The sequence below is a fragment of the Manis javanica genome, chromosome X, assembly GCF_040802235.1.
Source record: "Manis javanica isolate MJ-LG chromosome X, MJ_LKY, whole genome shotgun sequence".
NCBI lineage: Eukaryota > Metazoa > Chordata > Mammalia > Pholidota > Manidae > Manis > Manis javanica.
The window spans coordinates 80,341-99,330 of record NC_133174.1 but is presented as its reverse complement, the minus strand read 5'-3'; the positions used below and the strand labels follow the sequence as shown (position 1 = coordinate 99,330).

Here is an 18,990-nt window from a genome sequence, read left to right as displayed (position 1 = left end):
GCGGCGAGCACGTGACGCCGGGCCGCCCGAGGCCCCGCCCACCGCGCGCGGGCGGACGCGCCATGTGGGCCCTGCGGGCCTCCGTCCGCCGGGGCGCGCGCCTCTCTCGCGCGGCTGCAGGCCGCCCCTCGGTGGGGGCAGCCACTCCGCTGGCGCCCTGGCCCGAGCGCTCGCGAGCCGCCTTCGGCCTCTGGGGCCCGGGGGGACCGGAGCGGCGGGGAGGCGGATGGCGGAGCTGCCGGAGAAGCGCTGCCGGAGAGGAGGCCGCGGGGCCGGAGGATGCGGAGGGAGACGAGGAGCTGCTGCACGGGGACCCTCTGCTGCCGGCGGGGTCCCAGCGCGTGTGCGTGGTGCACCCCGAGGTCAAGTGGGGACCCGGAAAACCGCGGCTGACCCGAGGTGACCGGGGCCGGGAGCTCGGGGGTGGGACCCCTCCGCCCGTCGCCGCCTCCCCTGCCCCTCGAGCGTCCGGAACGTGCACCGTTTCCGTCGCGGCCCCGTGGCCCGGGCAGCGCTTTCAGTGCTGTCGGTCAGGGGACCACGGAAGGTCGTCCACAGATCGCTCCTCGCTTTGGTGCTGTGCGTCTGTGTGTGCCGGTCGCCGGCGTCAAGCCGGAGCCCCGTCCGGTGCGGCACCTGCACAGCAACCCAGCTGGACACACGGGTCCCGGGGGCGGGGGGGGCCGTACGGGGAACATGCGGAAGGCCGCCGAGTGCTGCAGAGGCCCCGGGACAGGGGGCTGGGACCGCTCAGCGGGGTAATCCTGGACGGTGGGGACGCACCCTGCGGTGCAGACCGAGCACCTAGGTGTCTGGGACAGCATCCGGGGACGTGAGGGAGCGCTCCTGCGTGCTCCCAGGACAGCTGAGCGCAAGCTGTTGTGTAGCCTGGGCACAGGGCAGCCAGGTGGTGGGGGTCGTGCAGCCAAGTAGGACTGGGCTTAGGGTGAGTACCCTGGGCTAGGAGTGACCCACTGGTGGGGGGGGCTGCTCCCTGTTGGAGGTTTGCTGAGTGTGGTCCGCACTGCACCCCAACTCGCTGTGAAGGGCGCAGTGTGGTGCGGCCACCACCGCTCTCCCTTCCATCATCCCATCTCCGGGCTGCTACCCACCCGCCCCTGCGGATGACTATCCACTTTCTGCCCCTTTGGATCTGCCTCGGCACATTTGACAGCCCCGCCCCCCCCCGTATCACCATGTGTGTCCTGTGTCTGGCTTCTCTCCCCAAGCCCCATGTTTTTCAGGTTCCACCACAGTGAAATGTCTGTCAAGGCCTCACTCCTTTCTTCCTTAAAGACTTTCTCTTGCAGTAGTTTTAGTGTCTTAGCAAAACTGAGGGGCAGGTACAGAGATTCCCCATAGACCCTCTGTACCCCACACGTGCCCAGCCACCACCCCGCCCCCAGGTGGTGCATTTGTGAGACCGATGCATCCGCACGGACATGGCATTGTGCGCCCGAGTCCACAGTGTGCATTGAGGTTCCTGGACAGTGTGCGTGCTGTGGACTGGGCAAAGCGTGTGATGGCCCAGATCCACCCCTCCGGTGCCATGCAGAGCATTTCCCTGCGTACATCTTCTGGGTTCCATCTACTCAACCCTCCGTCCCGCTGCCTGGGGCAACCCCTGTTATCGTCCCCGTAGCTCAGTGTGTTCCGGGATGTCACAGAGTCAGAGCCCCAAGGAGTTACACGTAGGGTGTGGCCTTCTCAGACCAGCTTCTCCCACTCAGTGATGGCATTTAAGGTTCCTCCAGGTCTTCATGGCCTAATGGCTCAATTCTTTTTAGCCCTGACCAACATTCTGCAGTCTGGGTGGGCCCCAGTTCATCCACCACCTGCTGAAGGGCATCTCGCTTGCTTCCATGCTGCTGCCAACATCCCTCTGTAGGTGCTGGTGTGGATGCCAAGCTTCCATTCACTCGGGTTGATACCAGGGCGCACAGCTGCTGCACCTGTGTGAGGAGTGTTTGGTCTGTAAGAAGCCAGCAAGCTGGCTCCCAGACTGGCTGCGCCATGCTGCTTGTCCACCAGCAACAAACAGGAGTTCCTGCAGCTCCACATCCTCGCCGGGTGTGCTGGTGTTGAGTTCTGGGTCTGGGCCCTTCTCCGGGAGGTGCAGTAGCGTCTCATGGGTGTTCTTATGTGTGTTTCCCGATGACATAGACTGTGCGGCATCGCTCCCTGAGCTCATTTGCCAGCTGTACATCTTCATGGTGAGGCATCTATGATGGGCCTCAGCCCATGTGACCACATGTGGTCTCTCATCTGTGGCTGTGTGAGTTCTTTGTGTGTGTGTAATGGCTCTCTATCAGGTGTGTGCTTTGCACATGTCTTCTCCCAGCCTGTAGCCTGACTGTCCACTCTCTGGACAGCACCTTTCGCAAAGCAGACAGCCTTGGTTCTCATAACTGCCATCCTCCAGCTGGGCTCCTTCCTCAGCATGCCCAGCCTTCTGAGGACCCGCCAAAGATGTCCTCATTTCCTTTAATGGTTTTGGCGTCTGGTGTCCTCTTGGGCTCCTTCCTAGGATTTCCACCTCTCTGCTTACACGGCCCACCTGTTCTTGCCTGCCATCTGCCTCATCTGTCAGAGCCCTGAGCATGTGATTCATCGTTTCAGCTTCCCAGGCTGACCATTCCAACATCCCCGCCATGTCTGAGGCTGGTTTGGGGCCTGTTATGTCTTCACTTTGTGCTTTTTGCCTGTTGTCGGACCCTGTACTGTTCTCTTGCTAGTCCGGTGCAAGGAACTGCATGCAGGCCCAGAGCAGTGTGGTGCTGAGTGGGGGGAGCCTGTGGGGTCCTGTGAGTAGGGCTCAGCCTGTTAGTGGGCCTGTGCCTCTGGGCTGTGAACTTCACAAGGGCTTCTCAGCTTTCATTCCCACTGAGTGGACACCTCGGGGGTTGCTGGTGCTGGCATGGCGGTTTGACCAGACCTGTGGTAACATGGCAGCAGGGAGACAGCAGGAAACTGCTCTGTGATCAGGACTGAGCTGGGGAGGAACGTCAGAGGTGACCCTGGCACCTGACCTCAGAGACCAGAAAACTGGCGGCGGGGAGGGTGGGGCTCATCAGCATCCAGACCAAGAGCACTGTTCCTCCCGGCCCCAAGCCAGGGGGCCCCACCACAGGTCCTCAGATCCCAGCCTGCCGCTCTACCAGCTGCCACTCACATCTCGCTAGCCTCAGTTTCCACACTGTGTCTGGGCCCTGAGGAGGATTAAGTGACCTGACGTGCAACACTGCCCCAAAGGTAGCCACATCCAGGGGAAGCCCAGGCTCTGCTGTGAAGAAGGGGCGGCTCCCTGAGGTTGGGCTGCGGGGGATCCTGGGGGCAGCTGGGCTGTTAGGTGGGAGGGGTTACCGCGGGGTGTGCTCAGGACCAGACCTCCCTTGCCTCCCGGGGTCACTCGCCACACAGCCCGTGGGGAAGAGCCGGGGAGCCCGGCCACACTGACCCCGTCCCAGGCTCCCAGCCCCTCACAGCCCTGCTGAGGCCAGACTAGCCGCAGGCTCTGGGGATGTCCCCTCCTCAACCATGGGGCTCCCAGCTGCCCTGTGGCTGGTGGGAGGCCCCAGGGCCCACCGCACGGGAGGTGCTGTGGGGCAGGTCTCAGACTGTGTGTCCTCACTGGGCCACTGCCCCTTTCCCTGCACAGCCCGCTGCCAGCATGAGGCCTGCCTGCGTCCCCCACGCCTCAGGCTCTCCCCATGCCTGGAAGAACATAGTTGTGTTGCAACAGATGCCCATTGGGATCCTTCTTAGGATCTTCGCACAGGCCTCTGGAAGCCATCCAGACCAGGGGACCCGGCCAGCTTGTGTGGGCGGGGCTGGACGCCGCTGGGCCCAGCCCGGCAGAGATGCGTCCCTCACTCCGGCCCATCTCCCAAAGCCGAGTGGCAGGTGGCGGAGGCTGAAGCTCTGGTCCACACTCTGGACGGCTGGTCGGTGGTGGAGAGGATGGTGGTGCCCACCAAGACGCCAGACGGGAAGCTCATCTTCAGCAGAGGGACCCTGCAGCACCTGACAGGTGGGTCCAGCACACACAGCCTCGCCCTGCCCTCCTCCTCCTGAGAGAAGCCAGCCAGTTGGGCTCTGCCAGTGCTCTGTGGAAGAGCCATCGACATTCCAGATGGAGCAAGTGCCTGGGTGGAGGGCACGTGGATGAGGCCACCCATGTCAGCTCACACTGGGCCGCGTGGTGCAGTCAGTGCCGTTGATGAGGGGGAAGCCAGCCCCAGCACCCCTCCAAGCAGGGTGCTGCATGGGATCCCACCGTCCATGGCCCAGGCAGTCCCCACATCGTTTTCCAGCCTAGCAGTCAGAGCGGTGAGCCCAGGGAGGTGTCTTGTCACCCTGGATCTCAGATGCATCATCCACACGGGGCCGTGTGTCGTCCATGTGCATGTAGGCCCCACCCCTGAAGGTGGACCTGGGTTCTCCCCTCTATCCCCGACAGCACTCATGCCCAGAGAGTTGGTGACCAGGGCACAGCCGTCCACAGGGTGGGCGGCCCATGGGGGCCAGTGGGGAGTGCATCTGACGGGACCTCTCTCCTCAGAGAAGATTAGAGGGATGCCGGGAGTCACAGCCGTCTTTTTGAACATCGAGAGGATGGCCGCGCCCACCAAGGTACCAGGACCCTGCATGATGATCTCCATGGGCGGGCTGGGGGCGAGGGGCCCCTCCCTCCGTGGAGGACAAGGACACAGGACCAAGGGACAGTGCCCTGCTTGCCCCTTGGCCGTGGCCCCACTGCTGGTGGCCTCACTCACTGCCTCCTTTTCCAGAAAGAGCTGGAGGCCACCTGGGGCATCCAGGTGCTGGACCGCTTCACCGTGGCCCTGCACATCTTCCGCTGCAACGCCCGCACGCGGGAGGCCCGGCTCCAGGTGGCTCTGGCCGAGCTGCCCCTGCTCAGGTATCGCAGTGCATAGGTCTTGCACGGACCACCGCCTCTGCGCCTGCATGTGGCTGTTCCCTGGGGTGCACGCGGCCCCAAACATGGCCTAGCAGGCTGTGCCCTCCAGGCAGTGGGGCAGCTTGGTGCCAAGTCCACACAGCATAGCGCACCTCCAGGCATGTCCTCCCATTAGGAACGTCACTACTGTGGGACCCAGGGCCTGCCAAGGTGGAGGCCCATGCAGGAAGGAGGTTCCCCAGTGCACGTCCTCTCTCTCCACAAGCCCCCACCCACCCACAGTGCCATACTCACCCTCACCTGATGTGTGTCCTCTGCTCCAGGTGTCTGCTCCTGAAGTGCCCCTTTTCCATGCCAGGTCCAACCTGAAAAATGTTACTGCCCACCTGGAGAGACGAGGAGGGGGCTCTCGCTACATCATGGGGTCAGGTAAGATATTTGAGGTCTTGGCACCCAGCACTCCGAAGGGGGATGTCACGGCAGCCTTGTCTAGGAAGGGGACGACCTCCCAAGGGCTGCATGTAGACTTGATGTCTGGTCACATTCACATACACTCAGGCACCAAGGGGGTTCCTGGGGCGGCCATCACAGAGCAGGGCTGTACACCACAGGAATCATCCTCCCCAGCTCTGGAGGCCAGACGTCTGAGGTCCCAGCGGGGCAGGGCCTGCTCCCTCCCCAGGCTCCAGGGGAGGCTCCTTCCTGCATCTTCCAGCTTCTGGGGGCTCCAGACAGCCTTGGGAGTGTGGCCACATCCCTGCCTGTCTACCTCTGTCTCCACATGGCTTCTCCTCCGAGAGTATTTCTCTCCTCTTCTGTCTTTTACAAGGACAGTTGTCATTTGGTTTAGGGCCACCTATATCCAGGAGGACCTCCCCTCAGATCTTGCATTTAATCCTGTCTGTAGAGACCCTGTTTCCAAATAAGGTCCTTTTCCCAGGCCCTAGAGGTCAGGACATGGATTTATCTTTGGGGTACTCCTCAGCCTGCCATGGATACCGTGGGGGCTGTCCTAAGTCTCTCTTCTCAGGCTCTTCCTTCTGAGTGATGGGGAGCCCTGGTGACCTCAGGGCAAAGATGTGGAGTGGAGGCGCCTCATCTCAGAACAGAGGCAGGCAGCGACTGGCTGGGAAGCAGGCAGGAGGGTCCCAGCAGTCCCAGAGGGCACTTAGCCGCATTGCCTGCAGCGTCCCGCTGCGGTGTGGCTTACCTCGGGTGTTTCCCTTCGGTGTCTCCTCCCTAACCCCTGTCCTGGCTGTTTGCAGGAGAGTCTTCCATGCAGGTGCAGCAGCGTCTCTTGAGAGAGAAGGAAATGAAGATTCGGAAAGCCCTGGAGCGACTCAAGGGGAAAAGGCAGCTTGTGGGGCAGCAGCGCAGGCGGCGGGAGTTCCCAGTCATCTCCATGGTGGGGTACACGAATTGCGGTGAGTGGGGCTCAGGAGGGGGGCCCATGCCAGGCTGATACCCGTTGGGAGAATCCACTCTCAGGCACAGCAGGATGGCAGCACTTGGGGGCTGGCAGGGGACAACAGACTGGAAATTGGGGTTCGCCTCCCCACAGTTCTTGGGGCCATAGCACCCAGTCAGGGCACTTGCCTCTGCTGAACGCCGGATGGCACACTGGATACCTGCTTGCGTGGATGTTTTCTAGACACTGAGAAGTAGAAAAGCTTTGGCATTTTTTTTTTTTTTTTTTTTTTTTGAGAGGGCATCTCTCATATTTATTGATCAAATGGTTGATAACAACAATAAAATTCAGTATAGGGGGGTCAATGCTCAATGTACAATCATTAATCCATCTCAAGCCTAATTCTTGTCAGTCTCCAATCTTCTGAAGCATAACGAACAAGTTCTTACATGGTTAACGAATTCTTACAGAGTGAATAAATTCTTACATGGTGAACAGTACAAGGGCATTCATCACAGAAACTTTCGGTTTTGATCATGCAATATGACCTATAAACCATCAGGTCAAATATGAATATTCATTTGATTTTTGTACTTGATTTATATGTTGATCCCACATTTCTCCTATTATTATTATTATTTTTATTTTTAATAAAATGCTGAAGTGGTAGGTAGATGCAAGATAAAGGTAGAAAACATAGTTTAGTGCTGTAAGAAGGCAAATATAGATGATCAGATGATCAGGTGTGTGCCTATGGACTAAGTATTAATCCAGGCTAGACAAGGGCAGCAAGACATCCACGGATGCAGAAGATTTCTCTCAAAGCAGGGAGGGTGAGGTTCTGAGCCTCACCTCTGTTGATCCCCAAATTCTCACCTGATGGCCCCCCTGCGACTGTGCCTGTCTTAGGTTGTTCCTCCCTTGAGGAATCTTACCCGTCTCTGGCTAACCAGTCATCTTCCGGGCCATACAGGGAAATGTAAAGTTGGTAAGTGAGAGAGAAGCCATATTGTTTGCAAAGGTTAGCTTTTTACTTCTTTGCAGATTTATGCCCTGTGGCTTCTATGCCCAGCACTTGTCTCGAGGTATCTTTACCACCTGGAGGAATTATGATACTCGGTAAATTCGATATGAGGCACGAATTCTATTTAAGGTTTGTAATTAGGAAGGAAGAAGAAAAGCTATAGATGTAGCATACGAAGGAAACTTGGGAGGATTGATTATTTCTTTGACATATCTTCTTGTATAGTACCTTAAGTATGTATAGGTTTTAAACTACTAACTAATTTGCACACACATATTAACATAATAGGAATACGGTGACATAAACAAAGCAAATCTATAATTACCAGCCATCTCCAGTGAAGCCAAGAAAACCATTTAGGCACCCTAGGCATTTGTGAAAATTTATCTATGATATGATGGATATTGTCCAACTGTACTTGAACCATCAGACAAATTAAAGCAGCCCATTTCTGGGATCTGTTCACATCCCATATGTTCTTTTAACCATAGATAGTCTATAGTCATGAGATTTTGGGGTGCTACAACTTGCACCCCTCCCAACTCCTGGTTGAGTTCCAACAGTACAGATCCAGTCAAATTCGTTGTCTCACTGTATGCACATGCCAGCCTAGACATCTCCCTCCTCATTCCTATGGCAAGTCCAGGAGACGGTGGACTGGATGCAGCCACAACCGCAGCATCGTCCGGATCCCTGTGGAGGCTTTTTGATGATCATCCCCCGGCACGAGTCCTCCAGAGAGTGCTGATGCCGGAAGCTCCTCCTCATATCGTATCTTAGTTCATTTTCTGGGTATCCAAGCTAGGCCTTGATCTTCTGCGTAGAAACAAACAGACCCTTTGCCCACACTTTGACATGCCCTCTATACCACTGTGCAGAACTCATTGGAGGTCAGCACACAGTAACTGCTTTTTTTTTTTTTTTAATTAAGAGAAAGGAATATTATCAGAAAAGAGTACCTCCATAGCTGATCATCTGACACCCTTTAAGTGATCAACATTAAGGATATTTAAAGCATGCGTTGATCTTTGATTTACCAATAGTTTTATCCTGTTAAGGAGTAATCCCCCTTTTCTTTCTTTCTTTCTTTTTTTTTTTTAAATTTTTAATCTACACTTACCTGAAGAATACTATGTTTACTATGCTCTCCCCTATATCAGGTCCCCCCTAACAACCACATTACGGTTACTGTCCATCAGCTTAGCAAAATGTGGTAGAGTCACTACTTGTCCTCTCTGTGTTGTGCAGCCCACCCTCCCCTTTCTCCCTCCCCCCCATGCATGCTAATCTTAATACCCCCCTTCTTCTTCCCCCCCCTTATCCCTCCCTGCCCACCCATCCTCCCCAGTTCCTTTCCCTTTGGTACCTGTTAGTCCATTTTTGGGTTCTGTAATTCTGCTGCTGTTTTGTTCCTTCAGTTTTTCCTTTGTTCCTATACTCCTCAGATGAGTGAAATCATTTGGTATTTCTCTTTCTCCGCTTGGCTTATTTCACTGAGCATAATACTCTCCAGCTCCATCCATGTTGCTGCAAATGGTTGGATTTTTCCACTTCTTATGGCTGAGTAGTATTCCATTGTGTATATGTACCACATCTTCTTTATCCATTCATCTACAGATGGACATTTAGGTTGCTTCCAATTCTTGGCTATTGTAAATAGTGCTGCGATAAACATAGGAGTGCATCTGTCTTTCTCAAACTTGATTGCTGCGTTCTTAGGGTAAATTCCTAGGAGTGGAATTCCTGGGTCAAATGGTAGGTCTGTTTTGAGCATTTTGATGCACCTCCATACTGCTTTCCACAATGGTTGAACTAATTTACATTCCCACCAGCAGTGTAGGAGGGTTCCCCTTTCTCCACAGCCTCGCCAACATTTGTTGTTGTTTGTCTTTTGGATGGCAGCTATCCTTACTGGTGTGAGGTGATACCTCATTGTAGTTTTAATTTGCATTTCTCTGATAATTAGCGATGTGGAGCATCTTTTCATGTGTCTCTTGGCCATCTGTATTTCTTTTTTGGAGAACTGTCTGTTCAGTTCCTCTGCCCATTTTTTAATTGGGTTATTTGTTTTTTGTTTGTTGAGGCGTGTGAGCTCTTTATATATTCTGGACGTCAAGCCTTTATCAGATCTGTCATTTTCAAATATATTCTCCCATACTGTAGGGTTCCTTTTTGTTCTATTGATGGTGTCTTTCGCTGTACAGAAGCTTTTCAGCTTAATGTAGTCCCACTTGCTCATTTTTGCTGTTGTTTTCCTTGCCCGGGGAGATATGTTCAAGAAGAGATCACTCATGTTTATGTCTAAGAGGTTTTTGCCTATGTTTTTTTCCAAGAGTTTAATGGTTTCGTGACTTACATTCAGGTCTTTGGTCCATTTTGAGTTTACCTTTGTATATGGGGTTAGACAATGGTCCAGTTTCATTCTCCTACATGTAGCTGTCCAGTTTTGCCAGCACCATCTGTTGAAGAGACTGTCATTTTGCCATTGTCTGTCCATGGCTCCTTTATCAAATATTAATTGACCATATATGTTTGGGTTAATTTCTGGGGTCTCTAATCTGTTCCACTGGTCTGTGGCTCTGTTCTTGTGCCAGTACCAAATTGTCTTGATTACTATGGCTTTGTAGTAGAGCTTGAAGTTGGGGAGTGAGATCCCCCCTACTTTATTCTTCTTTTTCAGGATTGCTTTGGCTATTCGGGGTCTTTGGTGTTTCCATATGAATTTTTGAATTATTTGTTCCAATTCATTGAAGAATGTTGCTGGTAATTTGAGAGGGATTGCATCAAATTTGTATATTGCTTTCGGCAGGATGGCCATTTTGACGATATTAATTCTTCCTAGCCATGAGCATGGGATGAGTTTCCATTTATTAGTGTCCCCTTTAATTTCTCTTAAGAGTGACTTGTAGTTTTCAGAGTATAAGTCTTTCACTTCCTTGGTTAGGTTTATTCCTAGGTATTTTATTCTTTTTGATGCAATGGTGAATGGAATTGTTTTCCTAATTTCTCTTTCTGTTGGTTCACTGTTAGTGTACAGGAAAGCTACAGATTTCTGTGTGTTGATTTTGTATCCTGCAACTTTGCTGTATTCCGATATCAGTTCTAGTAGTTTTGGAGTGGAGTCTTTAGGGTTTTTTATGTACAGTATCATATCATCTGCAAATAGTGACAGTTTAACTTCTTCTTTACCAATCTGGATTCCTTGTATTTCTTTGTTTTGTCTGATTGCCGTGGCTAGGACCTCCAGTACTATGTTAAATAACAGTGGGGAGAGTGGGCATCCCTGTCTGGTTCCCGATCTCAGTGGAAATGCTTTCAGCTTCTCGCTGTTCAGTATAATGCTGGCTGTGGGTTTATCATATATGGCCTTTATTATGTTGAGGTACTTGCCCTCTATTCCCATTTTGCTGAGAGTTTTTATCATGAATGGATGTTGAATTTTGTCAAATGCTTTTTCAGCATCTATGGAGATGATCATGTGGTTTTTGTCTTTCTTTTTGTTGATGTGGTGGATGATGTTGATGGATTTTCGAATGTTGTACCATCCTTGCATCCCTGGGATGAACCCCACTTGGTCATGGTGTATGATCCTTTTGATATACTGTTGAATTCTGTTTGCTAATATTTTATTGAGTATTTTTGCATCTACATTCATCAGGGATATTGGTCTGTAATTTTCTTTTTTGGTGGGGTCTTTTCCTGGTTTTGGTATTAGGGTGATGTTGGCTTCATAGAATGAGTTTGGGAGTATTCCCTCTTCTTCTATTTTGTGGAACACTTTAAGGAGAATGGGTATTATGTCTTCTCTGTGTGTCTGATAAAATTCCGAGGTAAATCCGTCCGGCCCCGGGGTTTTGTTCTTGGGTAGTTTTTTGATTACTGTTTCAATTTCTTTGCTTGTAATTGGTTTGTTTAACTTTTGTGTTTCTTCCTTGGTCAGTCTTGGGAGGTTGTATTTTTCTAGGAAGTTGTCCATTTCTTCTAGGTTTTCCAGCTTGTTGGCATATAGGTTTTCATAGTAGTCTTTAATAATTCTTTGTATTTCTGTGGAGTCTGTCGTGATTTTTCCATTCTCATTTCTGATTATGTTGATTTGTGTTGACTCTCTTTTTCTCTTAATAAGTTGGGCTAGAGGCTTATCTATTTTGTTTATTTTCTCAAAGAACCAGCTCTTGGTTTCGTTGATTTTTGCTATTGTTTTATTCTTCTCAATTTTGTTTATTTCTTCTCTGATCTTTATTATGTCCCTCCTTCTGCTGACTTTAGGCCTCATTTGTTCTTCTTTTTCCAGTTTTAATAGTTGTGATGTTAGACTATTCATTTGGGATTGTTCTTCCTTCTTCAAGTGTGCCTGGATTGCTATATACTTTCCTCTTAAGACTGCTTTTGCTGCATCCCACAGAAGTTGGGGCTTAGTGTTGTTGTTGTCATTTGTTTCTATATATTCCTTGATCTCTATTTTGATTTGTTCATTGATCCATTGATTATTTAGTAGCATGTTGTTAAGCCTCCATGTGTTTGTGAGCCTTTTTGTTTTCTTTGTAGAATTTATTTCTACTTTCATACCTTTGTGGTCTGAAAAATTGGTTGGTAGAATTTCAATATTGTGGAATTTACTGAGGTTCTTTTTGTGAGCTAGTATGTGGTCTATTCTGGAGAATGTTCCATGTGCACTTGAGAAGAATGTATATCCTGTTGCTTTTGGATGTAAAGTTCTGTAGATGTCTATTAGGTCCATCTGTTCTAGTGTGTTGTTCAGTGCCTGTGTGTCTTTACTTATTTTCTGCCCGGTAGATCTATCCTTTGGGGTGAGTGGTGTGTTGAAGTCTCCTACAATGAATGCATTGCAGTCTATTTCCCTCTTTAGTTCTGTTAGTATTTGCTTCACGTATGCTGGTGCTCCTGTATTGGGTGCATATATATTTAGAATGGTTATATCCTCTTGTTGGACTAAGCCCTTTATCATTATGTAGTGGCCTTCTTTATCTCTTGTTACTTTCTTTGTTTTGAAGTCTATTTTGTCTGATATTAGTACTGCAACCCCTGCTTTCTTCTCACTGTTGTTTGCCTGAAATATGTTTTTCCATCCCTTGACTTTTAGTCTATGCTTATCTTTGGGTTTAAGGTGAGTTTCTTGTAAGCAGCATATAGATGGGTCTTGCTTTTTTATCCATTCTATTACTCTATGTCTTTTGATTGGTGCATTAAGTCCATTTACATTTAGGGTGACTATTGAAAGATATGTACTTATTGCCATTGCAGGCTTTAGATTCGTGGTTACCAAAGGTTCAAGGTTAGCTTCTTTAGTATCTTACTGCCTAACTTAGCTCGCTTATTGAGCTGTTATATACACTGTCTGGAGAGTCTTTTCTTCTCTCCCTTCTTATTCCTCCTCCTCCATTCTTCATATGTTGTGTGTTTTGTTCTGTGCTCTTTTTAGGGGTGCTCCCATCTAGAGCAGTCCCTGTAGGATGCCCTGTAGAGGTGGTTTGTGGGAAGCAAATTCCCTCAGCTTTTGCTTGTCTGGGAATTGTTTGATCCCACCATCATATTTAATTATGATAGTCGTGCTGGATACAGTATCCTTGGTTCAAGGCCCTTCTGTTTCATTGCATTAAGTATATCATGCCATTCTCTTCTGGCCTGTAGGGTTTCTGTTGAGAAGTCTGATGTTAGCCTGATTGGTTTTCCTTTATAGGTGACCTTTTTCTCTCTAGCTGCCTTTAAAACTCTTTCCTTGTCCTTGATCCTTGCCATTTTAATTATTATGTGTCTTGGTGTTGTCCTCCTTGGATCCTTTCTGTTGGGGGTTCTGTATAATTCCATGGTCTGTTCGATTATTTCCTCCCCCAGTTTGGGGAAGTTTTCAGCAATTATTTCTTCAAAGACACTTTCTATCCCTTTTCCTCTTTCTTCCTCTTCTGGTATCCCTATAATACGAATGTTTTTCCTTTTGTATTGGTCACATATTTCTCTTAGTGTTGTTTCATTCCTGGAGATCCTTTTATCTCTCTCTATGTCAGCTTCTATACGTTCCTGTTCTCTGGCTTCTATTCCTTCAATGGCCTCTTGCATCTTATCCATTCTGCTTATAAATCCTTCCAGGGATTGTTTCACTTCTGTGATCTCTTTCCTGACATCTGTGATCTCCTTCCGGACTTCATCCCACTGCTCTTGCATTTTTCTCTGCATCTCATCCCATTGCTCTTGCATTTTTTTCTGCATCTCTGTCAGCATGTTCATGATTTTTATTTTGAATTCTTTTTCAGGAAGACTAGTTAGGTCTGTCTCCTTCTCAGGTGTTGTCTCTGTGATCTTTGTCTGCCTGTAGTTTTGCCTTTTCATGGTGATAGAGATAGTTTGCAGAGCTGGTACAAGTGACCGCTGGAAGAGCTTCCCTTCTTGTTGGTTTGTAGCCTTTTCCTGGGAGAATAGCGACCTCTAGTGGCTTGTGCTGGGCAGCTGTGCGCAGACAGGGCTTCTGCTTCCTGCCCAGTTGCTTTGGGGTTTATCTCCGCTGTTGCTGTGGGCTTGGCCTGGCTGGGGCTGTTCCTCCAAAATGGTGGAGCCCCGTTGGAGGGGGAGCAGCCAGGAGACTATTTATCTCCATAAGGGGCCTCTGTGCTCCCTGCTGCCCAGGGGGTTAGAGTGCCCAGAGATCCCCAGATTCCCTGCTTCTGGTCTAAGTGACCTGTCCTGCCCCTTTAAGATTTCCAAAAAGCACTCTCCAAACCAAAACAACAGCAGCAACAATGAGAGAGGGAACAGAAACAAAGAGAAAAAAAAAAAAGAAAAAAAAAGGAAAAAACAAGCGATTTTTTTTTTTTTTTTTTTTTTTGTCCTCAGGTGCTGGTCCCAGGCACCCGCTCACTGGTCCTGCTGCCCTGTCTCCCTAGCACCAGGGTCCCTGTCCTTTCAAGGCTTCCAAAAAGCACCCACCCACCGGTCCCGCAGGGAAGGAACGCTCAATATTCTTTGTCCTCAGGCACTGGTCCCACGCACCCGCTCACCAGTCCCGCCGCCCTGCCTCCCTAGCACCGGGGTCCCTGTCCCTTCAAGGCTTCCAAAAAGCACTCGGCAAAAAGAGAGAAAAAAAAAGGGGAAAAACGCGCGATTTCTTCCGTCCTCAGGTGCTGGTCTCAGGCACCCACCCACCGGTCCCACAGGGAAAAATGCGGGATATTCTTTGTCCTCAGGTGCCGGTCCCAGGCACCCGCTCACCAGTCCCGCCGCCCTGCCTCCCTAGCACCGGGGTCCCTGTCCCTTTTAGGCTTCCAAAAAGCACTCGCAGAAAAGAGAAAAAAAAAAGGGGAAAAACGCGCGATTTCCTCTGTCCTCAAGTGCCGGTCTCAGGCACCCGCCCGCCGGTCCCGCAGGGAAAAACGGGGGATATTCTTTGTCCTCAGGCGCCGGTCCCAGCCACCCGCTCACCAGTCCCGCCACCGTGCCTCCCTAGCACTGGGGTCCCCGTCCCTTCAAGGCTTCCAAAAAGCGCTCGCCAAAAAGAGAAAAAAAAAAAAAAGGGGAAAAACGCGCGACCTCCTCCGTCCTCAGGCACCGGTCTCAGGCACCCGCCCCCAGGTCTCGCAGGGAGAAACGCGGGATATTCTTTGTCCTCCGGCGCCGTTCCCAGGCACCTCCTCACCGGTCCCGCCACCCTGCCTCCCCAGCAACGGGGGCCCGTCCCTCTAAGGCTTCCAAAAAGCGCTCGCCAAAAAAAAAAAAAAAAAAAAAAACCGCTCCGGTTTCTCTCCACCCGCCGGGAGCCGGGGGGAGGGGCGCTCGGGTCCCGCCGGGCTGGGGCTTGTATCTTACCCCCTTCGCAAGGCGCTGGGTTCTTGCAGGTGTGGATGTGGTCTGGATGTTGTCCTGTGTCCTGTGGTCTCTATTTTAGGAAGATTTTTCTTTGTTATATTTTCATAGCTCTATGTGTTTTTGGGAGGAGATTTCCACTGCTCCACTCACGCCGCCATCTTGGCTCCCTTAGCTTTGGCATTTTTAAGTGCATTTCCAGGGACCAGTGACATACTCTGAAAAGGAAGGAGGCTCAGTCATAAAACAAAATTCCAGCACGTTTTAGGTCCAGCTTAGCCTGCTTGTCCCGTGGAATGTTTCCCAGGAGCCTGGACTCAGGGTTTCTCCTGGCCACGGAGTCACTGGTGCACTTGGATACATAAGCACCCAGACTCCTCCCTCACCTGCGTTTGCTGAGCTCCTGTGAGGTCAGCCCCTCTCCCTGGGCTCGGAAAATACCAGGCACCACCAGCTCCCTCCTCTAGGAGCTTATGGTCTGTGTCGAGAGGGAGGGAATGTCCCACAAAGCCGGGAAAAGGCTGTGGGGGCATAAACGTTTCCAGGAGGCATGAGTTCACGTACCAGAGTAGATAGATGGCCTGCCATGGGCCCCTTCATCACAGACAAAATAGGTCTCTCTGAGATGATGCCTCCCGGGTCCAGGTGTCCCCAAGCGACCCAGCACAGAGGAGTCCATGTCCTGGGATGCACGTTGTGAATGTGGCCTGTGCCTGAGCCAAGCTGTCCAGAAATGATCACCTGATGCACCTTTGGATTGAGCCAGTGGGCACCAGTGGGTCTCTGCTGGCCACTGGTGTGGCCCTGCACGCTGGGGGCAGGTGTGAGCGCCTGTTCTGTCAGAAAGGCTGAGGGGAGGGCATGTCCTAGCGAGTGTGCCACCTTGGGCATATGCAGCCCCTGTCTGTGTACACCAGCCTGTCTATACCACCGTTCTCCATCTATACAGATGTCCAGCCCACCTTATGTACCTGCCCTGACACCACCATTGCCCCACTGCAGCATCACCCTGCCTCGTAGCATCACCCTCTGCACTTGCACCTTGTCTGCCCATCGTATCTACACCACCACCCTCCATCCACACCATCACCCCATCTACACCATCATCTTTGTGTATACTATCACCTGTCTGTAATATAAGTCTCCATCCACACGGCTGCCCTACACGTGCAGGCTCACACCGCACCTGCCTCGTCAATAGGGATGCTAGGTCTACATCATGCATACACAGACATGCGTACATACGTGACCACCCCGTCTACACAGTCGCCCTTGTGTACACTGGTGCTCGTCCCTGGTCTGGTTTCCCCAGAGGCATGACAGTGCAAGTGGGTCCTTGGTCCACCTGTGTGCCTTTCGAGGGTCGTGCAGAGACTTTGGAGCTGAGGCCTTACCCCAACCCCCCAAAGCACATGGGTCTGACACAGGGTGGCCCAAGGTCCAGCAGTGGACGTGGGAGACACGTTAGGGCCTTTCACGCAGCATGTCCCCTTACAACCTGCCTTCCAGGGAAAACCACACTGATCAAGGCCCTGACGGGAGACCCTGCCATCCAGCCCCGGGATCAGCTGTTTGCAACACTGGACATCACAGCCCACGCTGGGTCGCTGCCCTCCCGCATGACTGTCCTGTACATGGACACCATCGGCTTCCTCTCCCAGCTGCCCCACGGCCTGATCGAGTCCTTTTCTGCCACGCTGGAGGATGTGGCCCATTCGGTGAGTGTAGAATGACACCAGTGCCCAGTCCCCCACCCAGGGCGCACAGCATGTGTGCAGGGCTGGCTAGACAACCAGGCACCCCACAGTGACAAGTCCTGGACACGTCTGGGCAGGAGGGCCTGCCGCTTGGTGGCGGGTTGGCTTCGGGGCATGTGACTGCTGCCCCAGCAGCCCGGACACCGCAAGAGCTTTGGGTTTGTGGGTTTTCTCAAAGCCTAACTTTTCTGAAGTGAACCACTTTGTAGAAAGAAAAATTAATTGTGTCCAAAGAGGAGCCAGAGTGATCAGAACCAAATGTACATGGTGACGGAACGAGGGGGCACGGGGAGGGCTGCTGTGCGTGGGCCTGTCCGGGCAACCCCAGAGGGGAGGGGGTGGGCCTCGCCATGCAGAGCAGCCCCGTTCCAGGGCTCTGTGTGGGGCCCCCACCCCCACCGTGGGCCGTCATGGGGTTGGTGTGGTGGCCCCACTTCCGACTGTGTGGCCTGATGGTCCCCAGGATGTGATTGTCCATGTGAGAGACGTGAGTCACCCTGAGACCGAGCTGCAGAAAGCCAGCGTCCTGTCCACGCTGCGAGGCCTGCGCCTGCCTGCGCCGCTGCTGGACTCCATGGTGGAGGTGCACAACAAGGTGGACCGCGTGCCTGGGTGAGCGTACCTTCCCAGGACCCCTCCCCAGGGACCCACCCCTCCCTGGGCCGCCCCCCCTCCGGCTGGGTCCGTGCCCCGAGTTGCCTCCTCCCTGGGTGACTGGGGCGCCCTGCTGCCCTCCTGAACCTCCTCCTGAACCGAGCACGCCAGGCACACAGGAGCTCGGTCTCCTGCTCGCAGGAAGGACAGGGCGGCCACGGTCCTGCCCTGTTGGGCTTCCAACTGCAGAGACCCTTGTGCCCAGACCAGGTGGAGCTGCAGGTGGGGCTCTGAGCGCTTTCCCCGCAAAGGCTCATTCGTAGTTGCCCGCAGCTTCTGTCTCTCCGTCCAGCAGGACGTGTCCTCTCATGGGACAGTCGTCACAGGACAGGCACGGGCAGGGGACTGTCAGGGACCCTCACTGGGTCTTCCCGCAGCTGAGCAGGCCTGCTGGCCTCCCCCACAGGTACAGCCCCAAGGAACTGCATGCGGTGGCCGTGTCTGCCCTCCTGGGGCTGGGGCTGGAAGAGCTGAGAGCCCAGCTGGAGGACGCTGTGCTGCAAGCGACTGGCAGGCGGATCCTCGTGCTCCGAGTCCCGCTGGCAGGAGCGCAGCTGAGGTTTCTGGGGCTGGCCTGGGGCCAGGGAGTGGGGATGGGAGGTAAAGGGGGCAGGGAGCAGGCAGGGGAGCAGTGGGGGGTGCGGAGGTGAGGGGGCAGGGGGAGCAGGGGGCAGGGAGCTGTGCGCTGTGCATGCAGGTGTTCCCTGCAGCGAATCCAAGTTAGTTTGGGGCAGCCCGGTGGCCTGAGTGGTGCCCGAGGCTCCCAGGGCTCACAGCGGTGCCTCCTGCACCTTGGACATGCAGTCCGTGCAGACTCAGTGCCGTGCTCCCAGGGAGGTGGTTACTGGGAACGGGTCGTCAGGGTCCTGGCTGGTCCCCTAATCCGCACCTTCCTCTCAGCTGGCTGCACACGGAGGCCACGGTGCAGGACGTGGCTGTGCTTCCCGAGGCGGGCGTGGCCGACGTCAGGGTCGTCATCAGCCACTCTGCCTACGGCCGATTCAGGAAGCTCTTCCCGGAGTGACAGGAGCCTAGGGCTGCAGCGCCCCTCCGCCCCACCCCTACCTTCACTCAGGACGTGGGCTCGGGGTCCAGCACGTCTCCCCCAGGAGGCTTTACCCGGATACAGTAAAGGCTCCGCGGGTATTTGCCAAGCTGCCTTCCTGGTCCTTCTGTGAGCGCCCGCTGGGAAGGAAGCAGGTGAGTCTCCCCTGCTGCTGTTCACCACGTGCAGCTGCCAGGCCCTGCTGCTTCCCACAGGGTGTTGTGGGGACAGATGTCTCCCCCCACCCCGGATGCCTCCCCCCAAGGGAGGGCTGAAATAGTGTGACCTTGAATGGCCAGAAACTGGAGTGCAGTGCATCGCAGTCTGCCCGTGGGGACGGGCAGGCAGGAGACTCTCCTGTATGCAGGT

General features: G+C 52.9%; 1 protein-coding gene across 2 annotated transcripts; it reads left to right on the top strand.

Moving 5' to 3' along the window:
- The first annotated feature begins 33 nt into the window (after positions 1 to 33).
- GTPBP6 (GTP binding protein 6 (putative)) lies at positions 34 to 18,730 on the top strand. Of its 2 annotated transcripts, XM_073228113.1 has the most exons (11): positions 260 to 399; positions 3,112 to 3,252; positions 3,893 to 4,030; positions 4,460 to 4,632; positions 4,791 to 4,921; positions 5,280 to 5,350; positions 6,187 to 6,345; positions 16,675 to 16,883; positions 17,386 to 17,534; positions 17,983 to 18,135; positions 18,477 to 18,730. In XM_073228113.1, the coding sequence occupies exons 3-11, from the start codon at positions 3,961 to 3,963 to the stop codon at positions 18,598 to 18,600; spliced, it is 1,239 nt and encodes a 412-aa protein (XP_073084214.1). In that variant the 5' UTR covers positions 260 to 399; positions 3,112 to 3,252; positions 3,893 to 3,960; the 3' UTR covers positions 18,601 to 18,730. The 2 variants fall into 2 exon arrangements, with proteins under 2 accessions (XP_073084213.1, XP_073084214.1); XM_073228112.1 differs by lacking the exon at positions 3,112 to 3,252 and having other exon boundaries at positions 34 to 399; positions 4,562 to 4,632.
- Positions 18,731 to 18,990: the final 260 nt, after the last annotated feature.